General features: G+C 41.6%; 2 protein-coding genes across 2 annotated transcripts in view; one reads left to right on the top strand and one right to left on the bottom strand.

The window, feature by feature from the left end:
- Positions 1–1,575, top strand: part of LOC120940837 — a 4,387-nt gene extending 2,812 nt beyond the window's left edge. Inside the window, exons 7-8 of the mRNA XM_040353911.1 lie at positions 185–318; positions 969–1,575. Of these exons, the coding sequence (XP_040209845.1) occupies positions 185–318; positions 969–1,177 (343 nt within the window). The 3' untranslated portion in view covers positions 1,178–1,575. The remainder of the gene's footprint in view (positions 1–184; positions 319–968) is intronic.
- A 1,397-nt stretch (positions 1,576–2,972) lies between these two features.
- Positions 2,973–5,445, bottom strand: LOC120940838 (putative nuclease HARBI1). The gene is made up of 2 exons (XM_040353912.1): positions 4,712–5,445; positions 2,973–3,704 (listed from the first exon to the last, which is right to left on the bottom strand). Exons 1-2 carry the CDS (start codon positions 5,412–5,414, stop codon positions 3,328–3,330), a joined length of 1,080 nt encoding a protein of 359 aa, XP_040209846.1. The 5' UTR covers positions 5,415–5,445; the 3' UTR covers positions 2,973–3,327.
- Positions 5,446–16,679: the final 11,234 nt, after the last annotated feature.

The following is a 16,679-nucleotide window of genomic DNA, read 5'->3' as shown; positions in this document are numbered from 1 at the left end:
ACTGGTGGCGAGTTAGACACTCTTATGGTCAGACTAATAGCTCAGGACTTGAAATTTGTGAGCCCTGATTTAAAAACAATGTTTACTTTGATGTTGTGGAATTTTCTGTCCAATTTCAGGCATGCATGTTTGATTGTTGTATTAATGATCTTAGTTCTAACATCTATTTATCTTATAATTCAAGAAAAGCAACAGGGGGTGGCCCTGAGAAGAAAATAGTTTACCACCAGTATGAAGAGTTACTGCGTCCATACATAGATCTAGATTCCATTGTTGGCATCAAGGCTGGTTTTGATACCTCGAGGCACCATGAAAACGGTGAGAAATCCAAACATTTAACATGTTCTCATATACTTCCATCTTGTATCTTCAAGATAACCAACTGGTGCACAATTGTGTGTGTTTAAATGTTTTTAAAATGGTTTAAATCTTTCTCTAAGTAATTTTTTTTAATAAAAAATGTTGATCGCCAGTAGCTATCCGGTTAACCATTTTGTTTTAAATTTATTTGGAAGAGGGTGCTGACAAAAGGCAGTTAGTGTCAGAAGCAGAAATTGAAAGTGACCACTCTTTGAATGCACAGCCGTCTGTCTACTTCCAGGTGGAGGATGATCCACCAAGCAACCCTGAGGAATCAATCACCCTTTTCCTAGAAGAATCTAGTCATGAAAATGCTAGTAATGTAAATGCTTCTGAAGTAATGCCAAACCCAACTGTGTCCAACCATATAACTTTAGATACACCCATCCTGGGTACTCCTGATGTGGTTGCTACTGAACCCCCAGAGTTAAGCAGACCTAGAGACAGGAGAACAATTTGTAGGACACGAAACATGGATAGGGAACAGTACCATTTTGATAGAGAACAGAGTGATAGATTTCATAGTGAACAACAAAATTTTAGAGAACAGCTCATGCAGAGATTGGATAACCTAAATAGTAACATATGCAAATCTAATATTCTCCTAGAGCAACATAATGCAGCTCAACACACCTATCGCCAGCAGAAGCTCTCCTTTATGGCCAAACTAACTGAACTCTTAGAAGCACATCTGCCATCTCCTGGTGAGCAATCTCATAATGCTCGGAATCTAACCAGCAGCAACCACAGCAGTTTTGTTTGTGAAAGTATTATCGAAAATGATGCTATTGATAATTTTACTATTCAGGATATTTAAATGTTATAAGAAGTACAATTTTTTTTTTTTAATACATTTCACATAATTCACAACTGAGTTTGAATTTAAAGAGCTTGCAAACATTTGTTCTTTAAATTTTTACTCAGCACGCAACATTGTTAAGTCATATATTGCCCAAAGTTGACTGCTATATAGATGCTTTTTCCAGTTAAATATGTCATTTGACCATGTCGTTGCAGATCTGTACCAAATATGTGTAATCAACATGACGTTTGTATTTGAGTTTTAGATGTTTCAATGGCCATCATTGATCAAGCTGGTTGGATGACCAATGAAACGTCTTTAGACAGTTATGTAGCTTTGATTTTATTTTCAATAGATATACAATTAATGTTATATGGGATTTTTTCTATGACATTATAGCCTCTGAAAACATTTCAAAAAAGGTTGAGAATTATGTGAAATCTATTTTTATCTATCAAGCTTGTTCTAGTATTCATTACTGTTATCATTACGGTTTTCATAATTGTTTGTATATACACGTTGAAATGCAAGTGCAACAATATTGTCAAATATTTGTTTTAACATGTATATTTTTTTTTCAAAAGCAGAACCATTTTTTTGTTGTAAGGCAAAAAAAGTGGTAGGATTGTTGAAAAGTAGAAGTGAACTATCAATAGTAATAGAGTTGAAGTTACAGAGTAGAGATATAATTCATCAGCACTACATAAAATCATCAATCATATTCGTTTAATAGGAGAATACATCACATAACATCACGTCTACGCATTTGAAACAGACACCCTTTGTCACAGCAGAAAATGTGACAGGTTTGTCATGCTTTTCTTCCGTCAGGAAGGCACACTATTGGATCTAAATTTTTTTTTTTATATTTTATCCACGTGGATGTAAATTATTGATATTTTCACTCAAGTGCTTGGTTTTTTATCTGTACTCTGTGACTAAAATGCGCCATCCATTGTTGTTGTCACAGCAAGGACCATGTTTCTCTGTGTGGTTTTCGCCGGTAGTTTGATTCATACTAAAAAAACAAACATCCAAATGGTTGCATACTCCATCTTGCCCAACCATATATTTTTGATGTTGTGTTGGCTGTAATTTGACTTCTGTAACTTTTGAAACCACATGTTATTGGTATGGAATGTAGGTATCATTTCCTGACTAATGAGGTTAAAAATGTTTCTGCAATTTGTAGACAACCGCTATTCCATCTTTCAAATGCCCTGCGTGGAATAGTTAACATTTTAACTAACGTGCATTGTTTCTCAGTAATGAAATGAGTAATGGTAACTGCGGTGTGGGGTGGAGAGGAGAAATTAAAATATATGTAACATTTGGGGTAATGGTAGATGACTATAGGCAACCAAAGGTAGAGTTAAGTGACCAGTGATGAAGGTGATGATATACAAAACAATAAATAACACCAAAAATATAATATTATGATTCAATTATTGTGTTATTTAATGGTTTGCATATCAACGGCTTCTTTACAGGTCACTTACTCTCTTTACCTTAGGTTGGCTATAGCCATCTGCCATTACGTCAATTGGTGGTATTTATTTTAGTTTTATTTCATTTCTCCCCTCTCCCACACAACGCAGTTAACAGCACTCATTTCATTCACCATCTTTCTGGCAAGGACATGGTTTCAGGCAACTGCAGCATTTCAACTGTCTTTGGCACACAGTTCGGTCTTCTATTTTATTGCTTCTCACTAATGTCAAAAAAATGTTTGTACTTATTAGCAGATGAACAGAATTTTTGCGTGTATAACCCACACTTACATTTGTTGCAATAAAGAATTCAAACACAATTTAGATTTTGTAAAAGACTTTTAAGTGAAACTTTTATTTTACATGTTTGAAACTGTTATTGTTCAATGTTGTAAAAAATAAATGCAAAAGAAGTACAACAAAGTGAAAATACAAAAACAAAATAAAGACTCATTTTTTTGCAATTTTTGTACTCTTGTCTTAATTTTATTATAGTTCTCCAAAGTTTTTAGAGTTGAGTTAACCTGAAATAATAAAAAAAACATCATTGGTTAAGATTTTACATTGATAAACAAGATCAGCCCAAATAATTCATTTTACAGCATGTCTGTCTCTTCAACTTAATAATGCAAGTTTGTGATCATTTCTGATGATGTTTGGAAAATTAAAACCATGTTACGGTGGTTTATTACCTGAAAAATAGTTTGTAATCAGTTTACTTCTTGCTGTGTTTCCCCTTTGATCATTTTCCACTGGAATTGTGGGCATGTCATCCTCCACTGTGGTGTCTAGTTCCTCTTGTAGTCCACCATGCCTTGCAATGTTATGGAGAATGCTGCATGCTAGGAACATATCAGCTACCTTACTGGGGGAATACTGTAGGAATCCACCAGACAAGGACATGCATCGGAAACGGCTCTTTAGGACACCAAAGCATCTTTCGATCACCACTCTTGTTTTTGTATGAGCAACATTGTAAGCTGCTTCTGCAGGAGAGGATGGCCTGTTGATTGGTGTTAAGAGCCATGGTAGACAGGGGTAACCAGCATCTCCTATAAATTTTAAAACAATATAAATTTATTTGTAATTATAGAAGAAATCATGCTAAATCACATGATGTAGTGGCCAATTGTGTGGTCATTTTAGAAAATTTTCCATTGTTAGTCACATATGGATAACATACGTCTAATAAAGCACATTTTAAAATTATTTGTGGGGGCAAGGTTCTGGATTTGTACTTTTGATTGAGCATTAATGGTACTTAACTCACAACACAACAGCATACCACAGTTGTGGGCCATGATTACTGTAGTGCATGTGAATGTTATTCAAAAAAAAAAATGCTGGAGGAAAAGTCTGCCTGTCATAAATATTTCAATACTATAGTGCAGACCTCGTATGGGACTATAACGGAGAACCAGAGGGACATGTCTGTTTCATGTACAATACATATGCACAATGGGGGGGGGGTGATTGTTGTGCTTGGTAGTGCTGCTTGATGTTATGCATATTGGGGGGTTAACCGAAGGGATAGTGTTGAACTCCCAGATTTAAATATTAACTATACATTCAAGTAAATCAACTACTGACACAATTGTTGCATCTTATGCTGCAATCATTTACATATAGGTACTGTACTTAATTCTGGTGGGTGGCTTCTTTGGCACACCTTGGTCATGTGTGTTTTGATAAGTAGTTCCTAGCTCTCTCATGTGATGTCTTAATATGATAGTGTAATACATCACTTAAGCAAGCTTGAAGTAGTGACTACTTTTCAGTGCACACGGAACATGTGGAACAACAATACACCTCACATGAGAAAGGAAAGATTTGTGGACCTTGAACCAGGTGATAGCTAACTAAAAAGTACTTGAAAGTATTTTGGACATTTAAATTCTGAGTTTATTATTACATGTTTTTGAAATACTGATTAATGTAAAGCTGTTGAGCTGTCATGTTACTGATATAGCACTAATGTCAGTCTAGTATGGAATAAAAAAATAAATACGCATTTATAACTGGAAAACACACCATAAAATAAACAGTGGAGCACACTTACCCAGCAGCCATCCATTATTTTCTAAGTCCTTGTCCAGAGTATCATATATTCCCGATTGGCGCAATATATGGGCATCATGACAGGATCCTGGAAAGCCGGTGACAACATCACGGATTATGAGGTTCGAATCACAGATCACCTGGATGTTGAGGGAATGGTAAGCCTTACGGTTTCGGTAGATGTGCTCCTGTTCTGATGGGGGACATAATGGCACATGGGTGCAGTCTATTGCCCCAATGACATTGGGCATTCCTGCTAGGTCAAAAAAACCACGTTTTATTTGATCCCGCTCTTCACGTGACTTGCCCATATGAATGTATTTTGGAGCAAGTTGTCGCAGTGCTTGCAGGACCTCGACCAAGCAGCGGGAAAAACTGGGTTGTGAGATGCCAACAATCTCACCACTGACATGTTGGTATGAGGCCTTTCCTAGAAAATGAAGTACTGCCAAAAAACGCACAAGACCTGGTACTGCATTACTTCTCCGCGTGCGTGTTTCTAGGGCCAAGTGTATTTCATCATACAGGGAATATATCATGGGAGAGGATAATCTGAATTTGGCTATCACCTGGGTTTCAGAAAATTGATCCAAAAAGGTACGTGAACGAAATACACGTTTCTCTATCTGAACGACATTCTGACGTGTCCTTCTTCGCCTCTGGATCAGTTTCAGTTCAAATAGAGCACATCCAAATGGTTCCATCTTGCACAAAACTCGTAACAAAATTTACCACAAGCCAAAACCGCCAAAAAATTCCTCTCAACAAATGATATACCGCCTGGGAAATGTCATAACGCCACCCTCAGGGAGGTGCTTATTTAACGATTGCTTAGCGATCGTTAATTGTCTAAAAAACCTTTGTGAATTGCACTTCTGTACATATTTAACGATTTGAGTCGTTAAAACAACGATCAATACGTTCAATAACGACTCAAAACTAAAAATATCGGTTCTGTGTAGTGAAACGTTATTTGATGATTTTTACAAGCGTTAAATCGTTTAGTGAATTGGACTTGATTCAATAACGTGTGAAATCGTTTACATAACGACCGGTATCGGCAAAAAAAGCTTTGTGAATTGACCCCATTGACTTCAAATTCTAATCTTCTTTCCTTCTTTAGTATCCCTGCCTACATTTCTATGGCTTTGACCATATATTTTGGAAGTAACTCTTTATATATATATATATATATATATATATATACTCATTAGGAATGAGCTTGATGTTCGGGTCCAACATAGGTTCCATTCGAACATCAGGTGTTCGCCCGTTCGTCAAAAAATGAACATTATGGGGTGTTCGAGGAAAATTCAAGCAGGGCGGAACTCCCCATAATGCATGGCGAGATCGCAGTGCATTGCTGTATGATTATTGGCCAAAGCATGCACCATGACCTGCATGCTTTGGCCAATCCCAGCGCCCTCTGCTAAGAGAGCCATAATCATGGCTCAGGGGGACTAAGTTCATGCCCCACACTATATAAGGCTATCTGCACGTCGGCCTTGTGTAGTGTGTTGTTGGCTTGGATGGAGAAATAGTGTGATTTAGATTGAGCAGGCAGGCAGGTTATTCAGTTAGCTCAGCTGCAGTGTATTTAATATATATATATATATATATATATATATATATATATATATATATATATATATATATATATATATATATATATATATATATATATATATATATATATATATATATATATATACTCAGTGTAGCCTATAGTTGCTATTACACTTCTGGTGGCGTACACAATATAGTGCACCCGTAGTGCAGTTGCTACAACTTTTCCTCGTGGTGTACACAGTCAGTAGTGTATTTAGGTTTTGTGCTGCCCTAGGCCTGACTAAACTCATGCACCCCCTAATTTAAATATGACCCACCCTTTTTTTTGCCAAGGCCATGTCCCTTGCTGTTTAAGACCTGCCCTGAAATCTGAGTAGTTCTGGGGGCCTGGGGGGGGGGGGGCAATGAATTCCCTTAATTTGCATACATTTCCTTTAACTTCCTGTTTGGATATGGGGCAGGAAGTGAAGGGAAATCTCTGTAATGTGACAGGGATGGTAAAAAATAAACTGACAGGGGCTATAACCCTCCCTTACTCTATCCAAAATGAAAAAAAAGTGGTGCCTAGAGTTCTACTTTAAGCAATAATTTCTGATAATTTTATGGAGAGGACTAAAATATAACAAAGCTAATGGTGCAGCAGAAACATATAGCACAGTGAGGAAGGTTTGTGGTCCAGGATGATGACAGTCAAAATTAGAAGCAGCGCCCCCCCAACAGTTGCGGAATGCCGGCCGCTTGCATACTGGAAGCAGTCCAGTTTTATGGGGGCGCTAGACTAATTTGCCTCTCAGCCCAGTCTGCCCCATAAGACTGGCGCTACACTAACAGTGTAGCGTAAGCTGGCGGGGACTCTTTCAGTGCTGCCCCCCCACAAAGTGCTGCCCTAGGCCTGGGCCTTGTTGGCCTAGGCCAGGATACAGCGTTGTATACAGTACACAAGACAGTGCACCCCTAGTGCAGTTGCTACTACTTTTCTGGTGGTGTACACAGTACACAAGACAGTGCAGATGTAGTTGCTATTACACTTCTGGTGGTTTACACAATAAAGTGCACCTGTAGTGCAGTTGCTACAACTTTTCTGGTGGTGTACACAGTACACAAGACAGTGCACCCCTAGTGCAGTTGTTACAACTTTTCTGGTGGTGTACACAGAACACAAGACAGTGCACCCCTAGTGCAGTTGCTACTACTTTTCTGGTGGTGTACACGGTACACAATACAGTGTAGTGGGGTGTTGCAAAACAAAATTTACAGCATGTCCGGAAGGCCACCAAGGAGAGGCAGACGCACACATGCCACTAAAAGAGGGCAAGTAGACTCTGTGTCTACAGGCAACAGTACTGGTCGTGGACACAGTGCATCCTCTGCACATGGCCGTGGGGCACGCTTGTCCTTTTTTTCTGCTGCTGGCAGTGTTATTGAGCCACAACATGCATAAGAGTTGATGGAATTGATAACAAAGCCATTCTCATCCTCCTCAATCCTCTGTCACCAAGGCTCAGAGTAGTTTGCCTGCCAATTCAGCTGCCAAAGCGGCCTCTTCCATTGGCTCCTTGTAAATAGTTACTCCTTCCCTAGCCCCACCATAATGCACATAAGAGTCCCCTGAACTATTCGAACACAGTGTCAAATACATGCTGCTGGAGGATGCGCAGTGATTTGAAGGCTCTGATGATGTTACCCAGGTTGAGGAAGGGAGTAACATGAGCCTAGAGAGAGGGGGTGCCAGTCATGTTCCCCCAGCTGCAGCATACTGCCAGTGACAAGCAGGAAGGGGATAATGTGGTCATTGACTGTACTTGGGTGCCTGATAGAAGAGAGGAGGATGAGGAGGAGGAGGCACATCTCCAATGAGGCAGGATGCCCTCCAGGGTGCAGCTTAAGGGCATCCACCCTATTACATCACACCGCAGAGCTAAGCTGGTGCAGGGCGCTGCTGACTCCCCTATTATTTTGAAAAGTTCTTTGGTGTGGGCTTTTTTTGACACGTGTGCAGCAAATTGCACCGTTGCTGCTTGCAACCTATGTCTGAAGTGGATCAAGCATGGCCTAAACAGCAGCCGCTTGGGCACCACATGCTTGACCCGACATATGACAACCCCCCTATGCAGTCCGTTGGCAAGAGCACTTGAAATACCCACATCAAAGAACAATGCGAACTTCTCCTTGCTCCTCATCTGGGATCTCCAACCCCACTATTCCTCCAGTCCTCTCAGAAACCTGCACTGAGAGGAATGTAGGCGTAGCAATAGGTGTCACAAGTACTTGCGGCCAATCTGCTAGCGGTACACCACCACACAATTTTAGCAGGCAAATTTTCCTACACCAGTTGCTAAACCGTAGAAAGAAATTCGGTCCCAGCCATCCACATGCTCAGAGTCTGAATGCTAGCTTGGCCAAATTGCTAGCACTGCAACTGCTGCCTTTTCAGCTGGTAGACGATGCCCCCTTTCATGAATTTGTGGAATGCGTGGTACCTCAGTGGCAGGTTCCCAAACGCCATTTATTTTCACGGAAGGACATTACGGCTCTCTATCGGTATGTGGAAGGCAATGTCTTGGCCTTGTTGGACAGGGCGGTCAGCAGTAAGGTGCATATTACCGCTGACTCATGGTCCTGTGGGCCTGTCGAACACACAGGATAAGAGGAGGAGGATTGTGTCAGCATGGAGGTGGAGGATAACACCCAGCTGCAGTCTTCAAGGGATCATTTTCAGTCCCCAGAAACCCATGGAATTAAACATGGCTGGGAGGAGGTGGTTGCGGATCTTGTGATCCTTAATGACCCAGAGGACTCAGGATCGAATGCCTCTGTTAACTTATGCTGCATGGCCTCCCTGATCCTGCAAAGCCTGCGAAAGGACCCTAGGATTCGTGGTATCAAGAAAAGGGATCATTACTGGCTGGTAACCCTTCTTGATCCACGTTACAAGGGTAAGGTTGCAAAACATATCCAGCCTTTGCAGAGGTTGAAACATCTTCAAAAGGGCTTGAAGAAAGATTTGTGCAATGCGTTTCCAGAGCCTGGAAGGTTAAAATTTCCTGGTGCTGGACAACGTGTTGCTGAGGCTTCATTCAGTCACAGAAGGAGCGGTGGAGAAGGTGGCCAGCTGACCGATGCCTTCAGTCCTCAGCGCCAAGGTCTGATTGTTCCAGCAACCATCGCCAGTGTCTGCATTACATGGTGCAGGAATGTATAGGGGCAATATCAGACTTGGAGACTTTTCCAACAGAGCATGCCCTGGGTTACTGGGTCTTGAGGATGGACCACTGGCCAGAGCTTTCTCAATATGCAATTGAGCTACTGTCCTGTCCTGCATCCAGCTTTCTTTCTGAACCCACATTCAGTGCTGCTGGAGGGTTTGTAACCGATCACGGAGTGCGCCTGTCCACAGACTCTGTTCATAGGCTCACATTCATAAAAAATCAATCTTGGATCACCAGCTACCAAGCACTTGATGCTGATGTGACGGGAAGAAACCAGAGCTGATAAACAATTTAGCAAGCCATGTAGTATACCTACTGGTCATCGGCTCTGATTTCATCCTGGGAACCACCATGGACGATCACAGCTCTCCGATAGGTGGTAAGACTAACAGAACCGAATGTACCATGCTACTAGTTTATTGCATCCCTTTTTCAAACATTTGTTGTTCGGCGAACAACGAACCATTAGGGATGTTCGCGGCAAATTCGAAAAGCCGCGGAACACCCTGTTAAAGTCTATGGGAGAAACCTAAAGTATTAATTTTAAAGGCTAATATGCAATTCATGAGTGATTCACAAGTTGTGTTGAACTTTCGATCGCTATCACATCTATTGCTTAAACTCCCTATAGGAATTGCACTCACCAGATTCCAGATCAATGAAAGCCTCTGTGTGAGGTGGCTGGGATCACTGCCAAACGAATATCCGTCCGACCCTCAGAAAATGATCAGCCAGCAGGAAAACAGACACTTGTGTCCTCTGATTTATCAGGATCCAATCAGCTGAGAGTTTTTTCATTATATTCGGACAAAGAAAGGGAAAAGGAAGCCTCATAGTGTAAAACTGTAAAGCTTTTATTTATCTAAAAGACGCCCTTCCCTGAATACATTAAACTTACAAATAAGGATGAGCCGAACACCCCCCTGTTCGGTTCGCATCAGAACTTGCGAACACACCAAATGTTCGTGTGAACTTTAGAACCCCGTTAAAGTCTATGGGACTCAAACATTTGAAATCTAAAGTGCTAATTTTAAAGGCTAATATGCAAGTTATTGTCCTAAAAAGTGTTTGGGGACCTGGGTCCTGTCCCAGGAAACATGTATCAATGCAAAAAAAGTTTTAATATTACTTTAAATTTCGTACCTAGGGGGGGGTGTAAAGTCAGCATGTTAAAAAGCGCATGTTTCCCGTACATAGAACTGTCCCTGCACAAAGTGTCATTTCTGAAAGAAAAAAAAGCATTTAAAACCGGTTTTGCGGCTCTAATGAATTGTCGGCTCTGACAATTCAGAGATGATTCATTCATTAAAAAAAAAAAACGTGGGGGTCCCCCCAAATTCCATTAACAGGCCCTTCAGGTCTGATATGGATATTAAGGGGAACCCCACCATCAATTAAAAAAAAAATGACGTGGGGTTCCCCCCAAATATCCATACCAGACCCTTCAGGTCTGGTGTGGATTTTAAGGGGAACTCCACCCCAAATTTAAAAAAAAATGGCGTGGAGTTCCCCCAAAAATCCACACCAGACCCTTATCCGAGCACGTTAACCTGGCCGGCCGCAGAAAAGAGGGGGGACAGAGTGCAGCCCCCCTCTCCTGAACCGTACCAGGCCACATGCCCTCAACATGTTGATGGGGACAAGGGCCTCAACCCTTGGTAATGGGGTACACTGTACCTCTACCATTTCACGAAGGAAGTGTAAATAGTTAAAAAAAACACACAGACACCGTAGAAAAATTCCTTTATTAATAAAAAAAAAATCCAGCGGTGGTAATCCACTCTCGATGCGGCTCCCTGCTCCAACGTTGTCTTCTATCCAGCGATGGATGATCTCTCCAGCGACGGGTGATCAGCGGTCCGGTCCAGCGATGAGAAGATCCATCCATTCAGAGCGCAGCAGGCGAGCTCCACTCTCCGCTGGACACAGCCCAGCGGAATGACACGCTGGAGCTTTGACATTTCTTATATAGGGGAAGCGGCCACCCGTCACGTGACCCCGCACCCTCGTATGTCACTGGGAAAGCCCGGTCTTTCCCAGTGACTTACGAGGGTGCGTCAGAGGGGGCAGGGTCACGTGACGGGTGGCCGCTTCCCCTATATAAGAAATGTCAAAGCTCCAGCGCGTCATTCCGCTGGGCTGTGTCCAGCGGAGAGAGGAGCTCGCCTGCTGCGCTCTGGACAGATGGATCTTCTCATCGCTTAATGTATTAAGGGAAGGGGGTCTTTTAGATAAATAAAAGCTTTACAGTTTTACACTATGAGGCTTTCTTTTCCCTTTCTTTGTCCGAATATAATGAAAAACTCTCAGCTGATTGGATCCTGGTAAATCAGAGGACACAAGTGTCTGTTTTTCTGCTGGTTGATCATTTTGTGAGGGTCGGACAGATATTCGTTTGGCAGTGATCCCAGCCACCTCACACAGAGGCTTTCATTGATCTGGAATCTGGTGAGTGCAATTCCTATAGGGAGTTTAAGCAATAGATGTGATAGCGATCGAAAGTTCAACACAACTTGTGAATCACTCATGAATTGCTACATTCAAGTTTTGTTTTAAACTTTGGTCCCATTTGGATTTACAGATCACTACTTTTTTTATGCAACAATTTAAAGCTTATAGCACTGCTGAAGGTAAATCCTTCCAGGGCTGAAGTGGTTAAAGAAAGATTATAGTACAATAGGCATGTTAACATTTTTTAAATGTGCAATGTGTTTGAAACTGTAGAAGAGGGGGAGAGTAACACCCAAGGGGTGGCTTATCTTAGGGTAACACAATAGTCAGGCCCGAATTTACTCCCTTTGCCGCCCCAAGGCTAGGTCTTTCAATGCCGCCCCCTGTCGGCCCTGTTGTGGTTCGTACTGCGGGACAACAGAAAATACGATTCTTTACAGACAATTTTTTGGGGGAAATGGCTGGTGTTGATGCGTCAATCATCACGGCACCATGGTTGTTATTGTGTCAGGATGATTGTAGCGCATTATTTCTATTTATTACATTGTTATAGAAAATGAAATAGTTCAACTCACCATAATTCAGAATCATTGAGAGCCCGAGTGTGTTACTTGCCACCGTCACCTTCCACCAGATGCTGATTGCCACTTGCCACAAGTTGCGGATTGTCACTTGCCAAACGTTGCGGATTGTCCACTCGCCACACATTGCGGATTGTCCACTTGCCACGTCACCTACCACACGTTGCAGATTGTCAATTGCCATGTCACCTGCCACACCTTGTGGATTGTCACTTGCCACGTCACCTGCCACATCTTGCGGATTGTCCACTTGTCATGTCACCTGCCACACCTTGCGCATTGTCCACTTTTCACATCACCTGCCACACCTTGCAGATTGTCACTTTCCTGCTTAGGTGGGGAATGGGGATTGTCACTTCCTGTGTCCTGGAGTCAGGCAGCAGAGAGATGAAGTAATCTCTCTGCTGCCTGCACAGTGAGTGAGGGTGGAACTGCCGGGATGCAGGGTGGGTTCCGGGCGGTGAGAGATGATGTCATCTCTCAGCTCCGACACCTGCTGATTGGCCAGTCCACCCACCGAGCCCCCCAGCCAGCAGCTTCCTGTCTCTCTCACCCGCCCGCCGAGCCGCCTCCGCTCGCACAGTCGGTGTGCCTGTTCGAGCGGACAGGCAGCCCAGCGGCTCACCCACCGTGCCACCCGCACAGTCGCTTGTACTCCAAGCCAGCCACCGGCTCAACCACCACGCCACCTGCACACTCACCCGCAACTAACTTCCCCTAGATCTGCCTGTGGGCGCCGCCCCTGCACCCACTGCCACCCTGAGGCCTGGCCCCGGTGACCTTGTCAGGAATCCAGCCCTGACAATAGTGCTTAGGAAAAATTATGTAGCCTGGCTGATCATTTTTACCCCTAAAAGTATTCAGTCATACTAAGTTGGGAAGGGCATTCAAACATATACAGCTCTTTGTTACAAATATAAACAGATCAGACAAACATGATATTATTTGTGTAGGTAAAATCCAAACAAGCTCTCAAAGCAGAAGGCTTCTTCATCCGGCAGTAATTTCAGTTATCTTCCTTTTCTGTAAGCTTCACATATTCTAAGTGCTGCTGAAGCAAAAAAAAAAATTGAAATGAAAATGGTTGAAAACTAAAGAAAATATGTTGAGTGAAAGATAAGCATAGAAAAAAAAGAAAAGCATTGATATGGTGGCTACATTGGAATACTCTACATCATTTTTAACAGCTTTAATATTCTGGTCTGCCCTCATCCATAAAGCATTGTTTAAGGCTAGATAAAAGGGTTACATGTGTATTCCCCTATGCTTCAGTTTTAAAAAGATACATTTAGAAAGACAGAGTGTGACTGACTAATTAATCTAGTGATCAAAGTTTCTACACAGATGTGCTAAGATGTAACAGTTGTTAGATGACACAAAACGTATTCAAATTCCTAAGGCTTATACAATTACCATAGCAAACATATAGCCAAAAAGTTGAAATCAGCTTCCATATCATATATTGGAATTAATGGTATTTATTACAAGGGGAAATACTATTTATCTATCTATCTATCTATCTATCTATCTATCTATCTATCTATCTATCTATCTATCTATCTATCTATCTATCTATCTATCTATCTATCTATCTATCTACAGTATCTATCTATCTATATTTTAGCCGGATTCAGAAAGCACTTACGCCGACGTATCTTCTGATACGCCGCGTAAGTGCACTGATGCGCCGTCGTATCTATGCGCCTGATGCTTGAAATAAGATACGCCTGAATTTTGGCTCCATCCGACCGACGTAAGTCTCCTACGCTGTCGTATCTTGGGCGCATATTTACGCTGGCCACAAGGGGCGATTCCATTGATTTACGCGTCGAATATGCAAATGACCGAGATACGCCGATTCTACGCTGTTTACGTAAGGCGTACGTCCGACGTTAAGTTATTCCACATAAAGCAGGTGTAAGTCATGTTAGGGTACGGACCAGGAAACAGCCATCGTATTTTACGTCGTTTACATAAGTCGTACGTGAATGGGGCTGGGCGTCGTAGGCATTGAGTTGTCGTATCTTAGGGAGTATATGCGACGTGATTCTGAGCATGAGCGCGCATGCGCCGTTCGTTCGGCCCTTCTTTTACATGGGGTCACGGTTAATTTAAATGTATCACGCCCACTACCTTCCTACTTTGAATTAGGCGGGCTTATGCCAGACAATTTACGTTACGCTGGCACAGCGTAGGGAGCGAGTGCTTTGTGAATACTGCTCTTGCCTCTCAGAGTTACGTCAGCAAAGCGCATATGAGATGCGCTACGCCGGCACAAAGATGCGCCGATCTACATGAATCCGGGCCTATCTATCTATCTATCTATCTATCTATCTATCTATCTCTCTCTCTCTCTCTCTCTCTCTATCTATCTATCTATCTATCTATCTATCTATCTATCTATCTATCTATCTATCTATATATATATATATATATATATATATATATATATATATATATATATATATATATATATTGTGATGGTGGGACTCTGTGCTATGTGAAAGATTGCTGGTTTATGCCAGATTTTGAAGAGAAAGACACATTAATTGCACAGCTGTGTCTTGGGCTTTTTAGTTCTGACCTGACATGGCTCAGAGCCCCACCCAACAGATAGGAAGTCTGTTCCTGGGAATCAGGTGGATTCCCAACCCTTTGAGAGGAGTCAGAGATGCTGCATGGGTGCAGCTAGAGCATGCATGTCTGCAGGAGGCAGATGTCGTTTGATGATTGAGCAGCAAGACGCTTATCAGGAGAAAGCTAGGTTTGAGCTTATCCCTAGGAAACTGTTTGTTCTGAGGAACAGAACCTAGGCCTAGGCTAAAGGCCTGAAACAGCCGGATGGCAAATATGAAAGCCAGGAGGCTGAACTGTTGAGTATGCAAGATGCTGAAATACTGTTGTATTTGTGAAATTGTGTTTAAATAAGAGTGGGCTACCAGGCCCTTAAAAACTCAGTTCTGGACTGGCGTACTCACTGGAAAATGCACCTACTGCTGGAGTCTGATCACCTCAATCTTACAATATATATATATATATACATATATATATATATATATATATATATATATATACAGAGCTTTTTTTCTCAGAAAATAGGTGCAGGAACTCAACCACGACCCGTTCAGATTTCACAAACAGTAGAAGGGTCTTAAAGGGGCATTAAATACCAGAATTGCATTACATACAGAGTGCAGAGTTCAGGGAGTTACAAAGCTGTCACTTGTAAACACAGAAACCAGACTTCTGTGTTTACAAGTGATTGTGTTGAGCAGGCACCAAAGGGTCTGAGCCAAAGGTGGTGGAACTGAGTTCCCCCAAGTTCCCCCTGAAAAAAAGCCCTATATATATATATATATATATATATATATATATATATATATATATATATATATAAAAAAAAATAATCCCTTAACTTCTTGATAGTTGAAATATCATGGTTTACTTGGGTACAGGAGTAAATGTTTTTTCTAGCTAGCTTTCTCAGAAAGAGACGCTCTCTGTGCAATGGTAAGTCTGTAACAGAAACTCAATGCAGAGATGATAATGGCCATGGTTTTATTGTTTTTCCAGTTATAGGTCTATGATCTCTTACTGACTTGAAATAAATCAATAAATATTTTTATGGTTTTAGAAAAATTATTAATGTTTGGCGTGAAGGGGAGAACAGTTTGGGTCAAACAACCCTAAAGTCATTAAAAAATAGATCTCTAGTGTGTCCCTTGCCTCATTAACACTTCTTCTAAATGACAACATATGCATTACAAACTGAAAATGATTCTATATATACTTTTTTGCATTGTTTAAAAAAAATGAAGTAAGAAATACCCCCTTGTCCATGATAACAACTTAGAATTAGGTGGAATGATAACTGAATATTTGATTGTAGATAGTGAGAAGTTTTTGGTTGACATGGCTATAGATTCAAAAATGAATCTAGCTGATTTGATTTCTGATCTTCTCACCATGCAGGAAACCTTAACTGAAGAGGGAGGAGGGGGATTGGTCTGCTGACATTGAGCAATGGAATACAGAGGTAGAATATTTAGGAGTTAGCTTTAAATTGCCGTCTCCTTCAACATCACTTCAATCCATCATGAATGCTGCTGCCAGACTCATCCACCTTGCTAATCGCTCTGTGTCTGCTACTCCTCTCTGA

The sequence above is a fragment of the Rana temporaria genome, chromosome 5 (genome assembly GCF_905171775.1).
Source record: "Rana temporaria chromosome 5, aRanTem1.1, whole genome shotgun sequence".
Classification (NCBI taxonomy): domain Eukaryota; kingdom Metazoa; phylum Chordata; class Amphibia; order Anura; family Ranidae; genus Rana; species Rana temporaria.
Note: the sequence above shows the minus strand (reverse complement) of the source record. Positions and strands in the feature narration are given on the sequence as shown.

Coding starts and splice junctions, on each gene's coding strand:
- LOC120940838 (XM_040353912.1), bottom strand. CDS start 5,414: ATGGAACCATTTGGATGTGCTCTATTTGAACTGAAACTGATCCAGAGG. Junction 3,705..4,711: donor AAATAATGGATGGCTGCTGG/GTAAGTGTGCTC, acceptor TAAAATTTATAG/GAGATGCTGGTTACCCCTGT.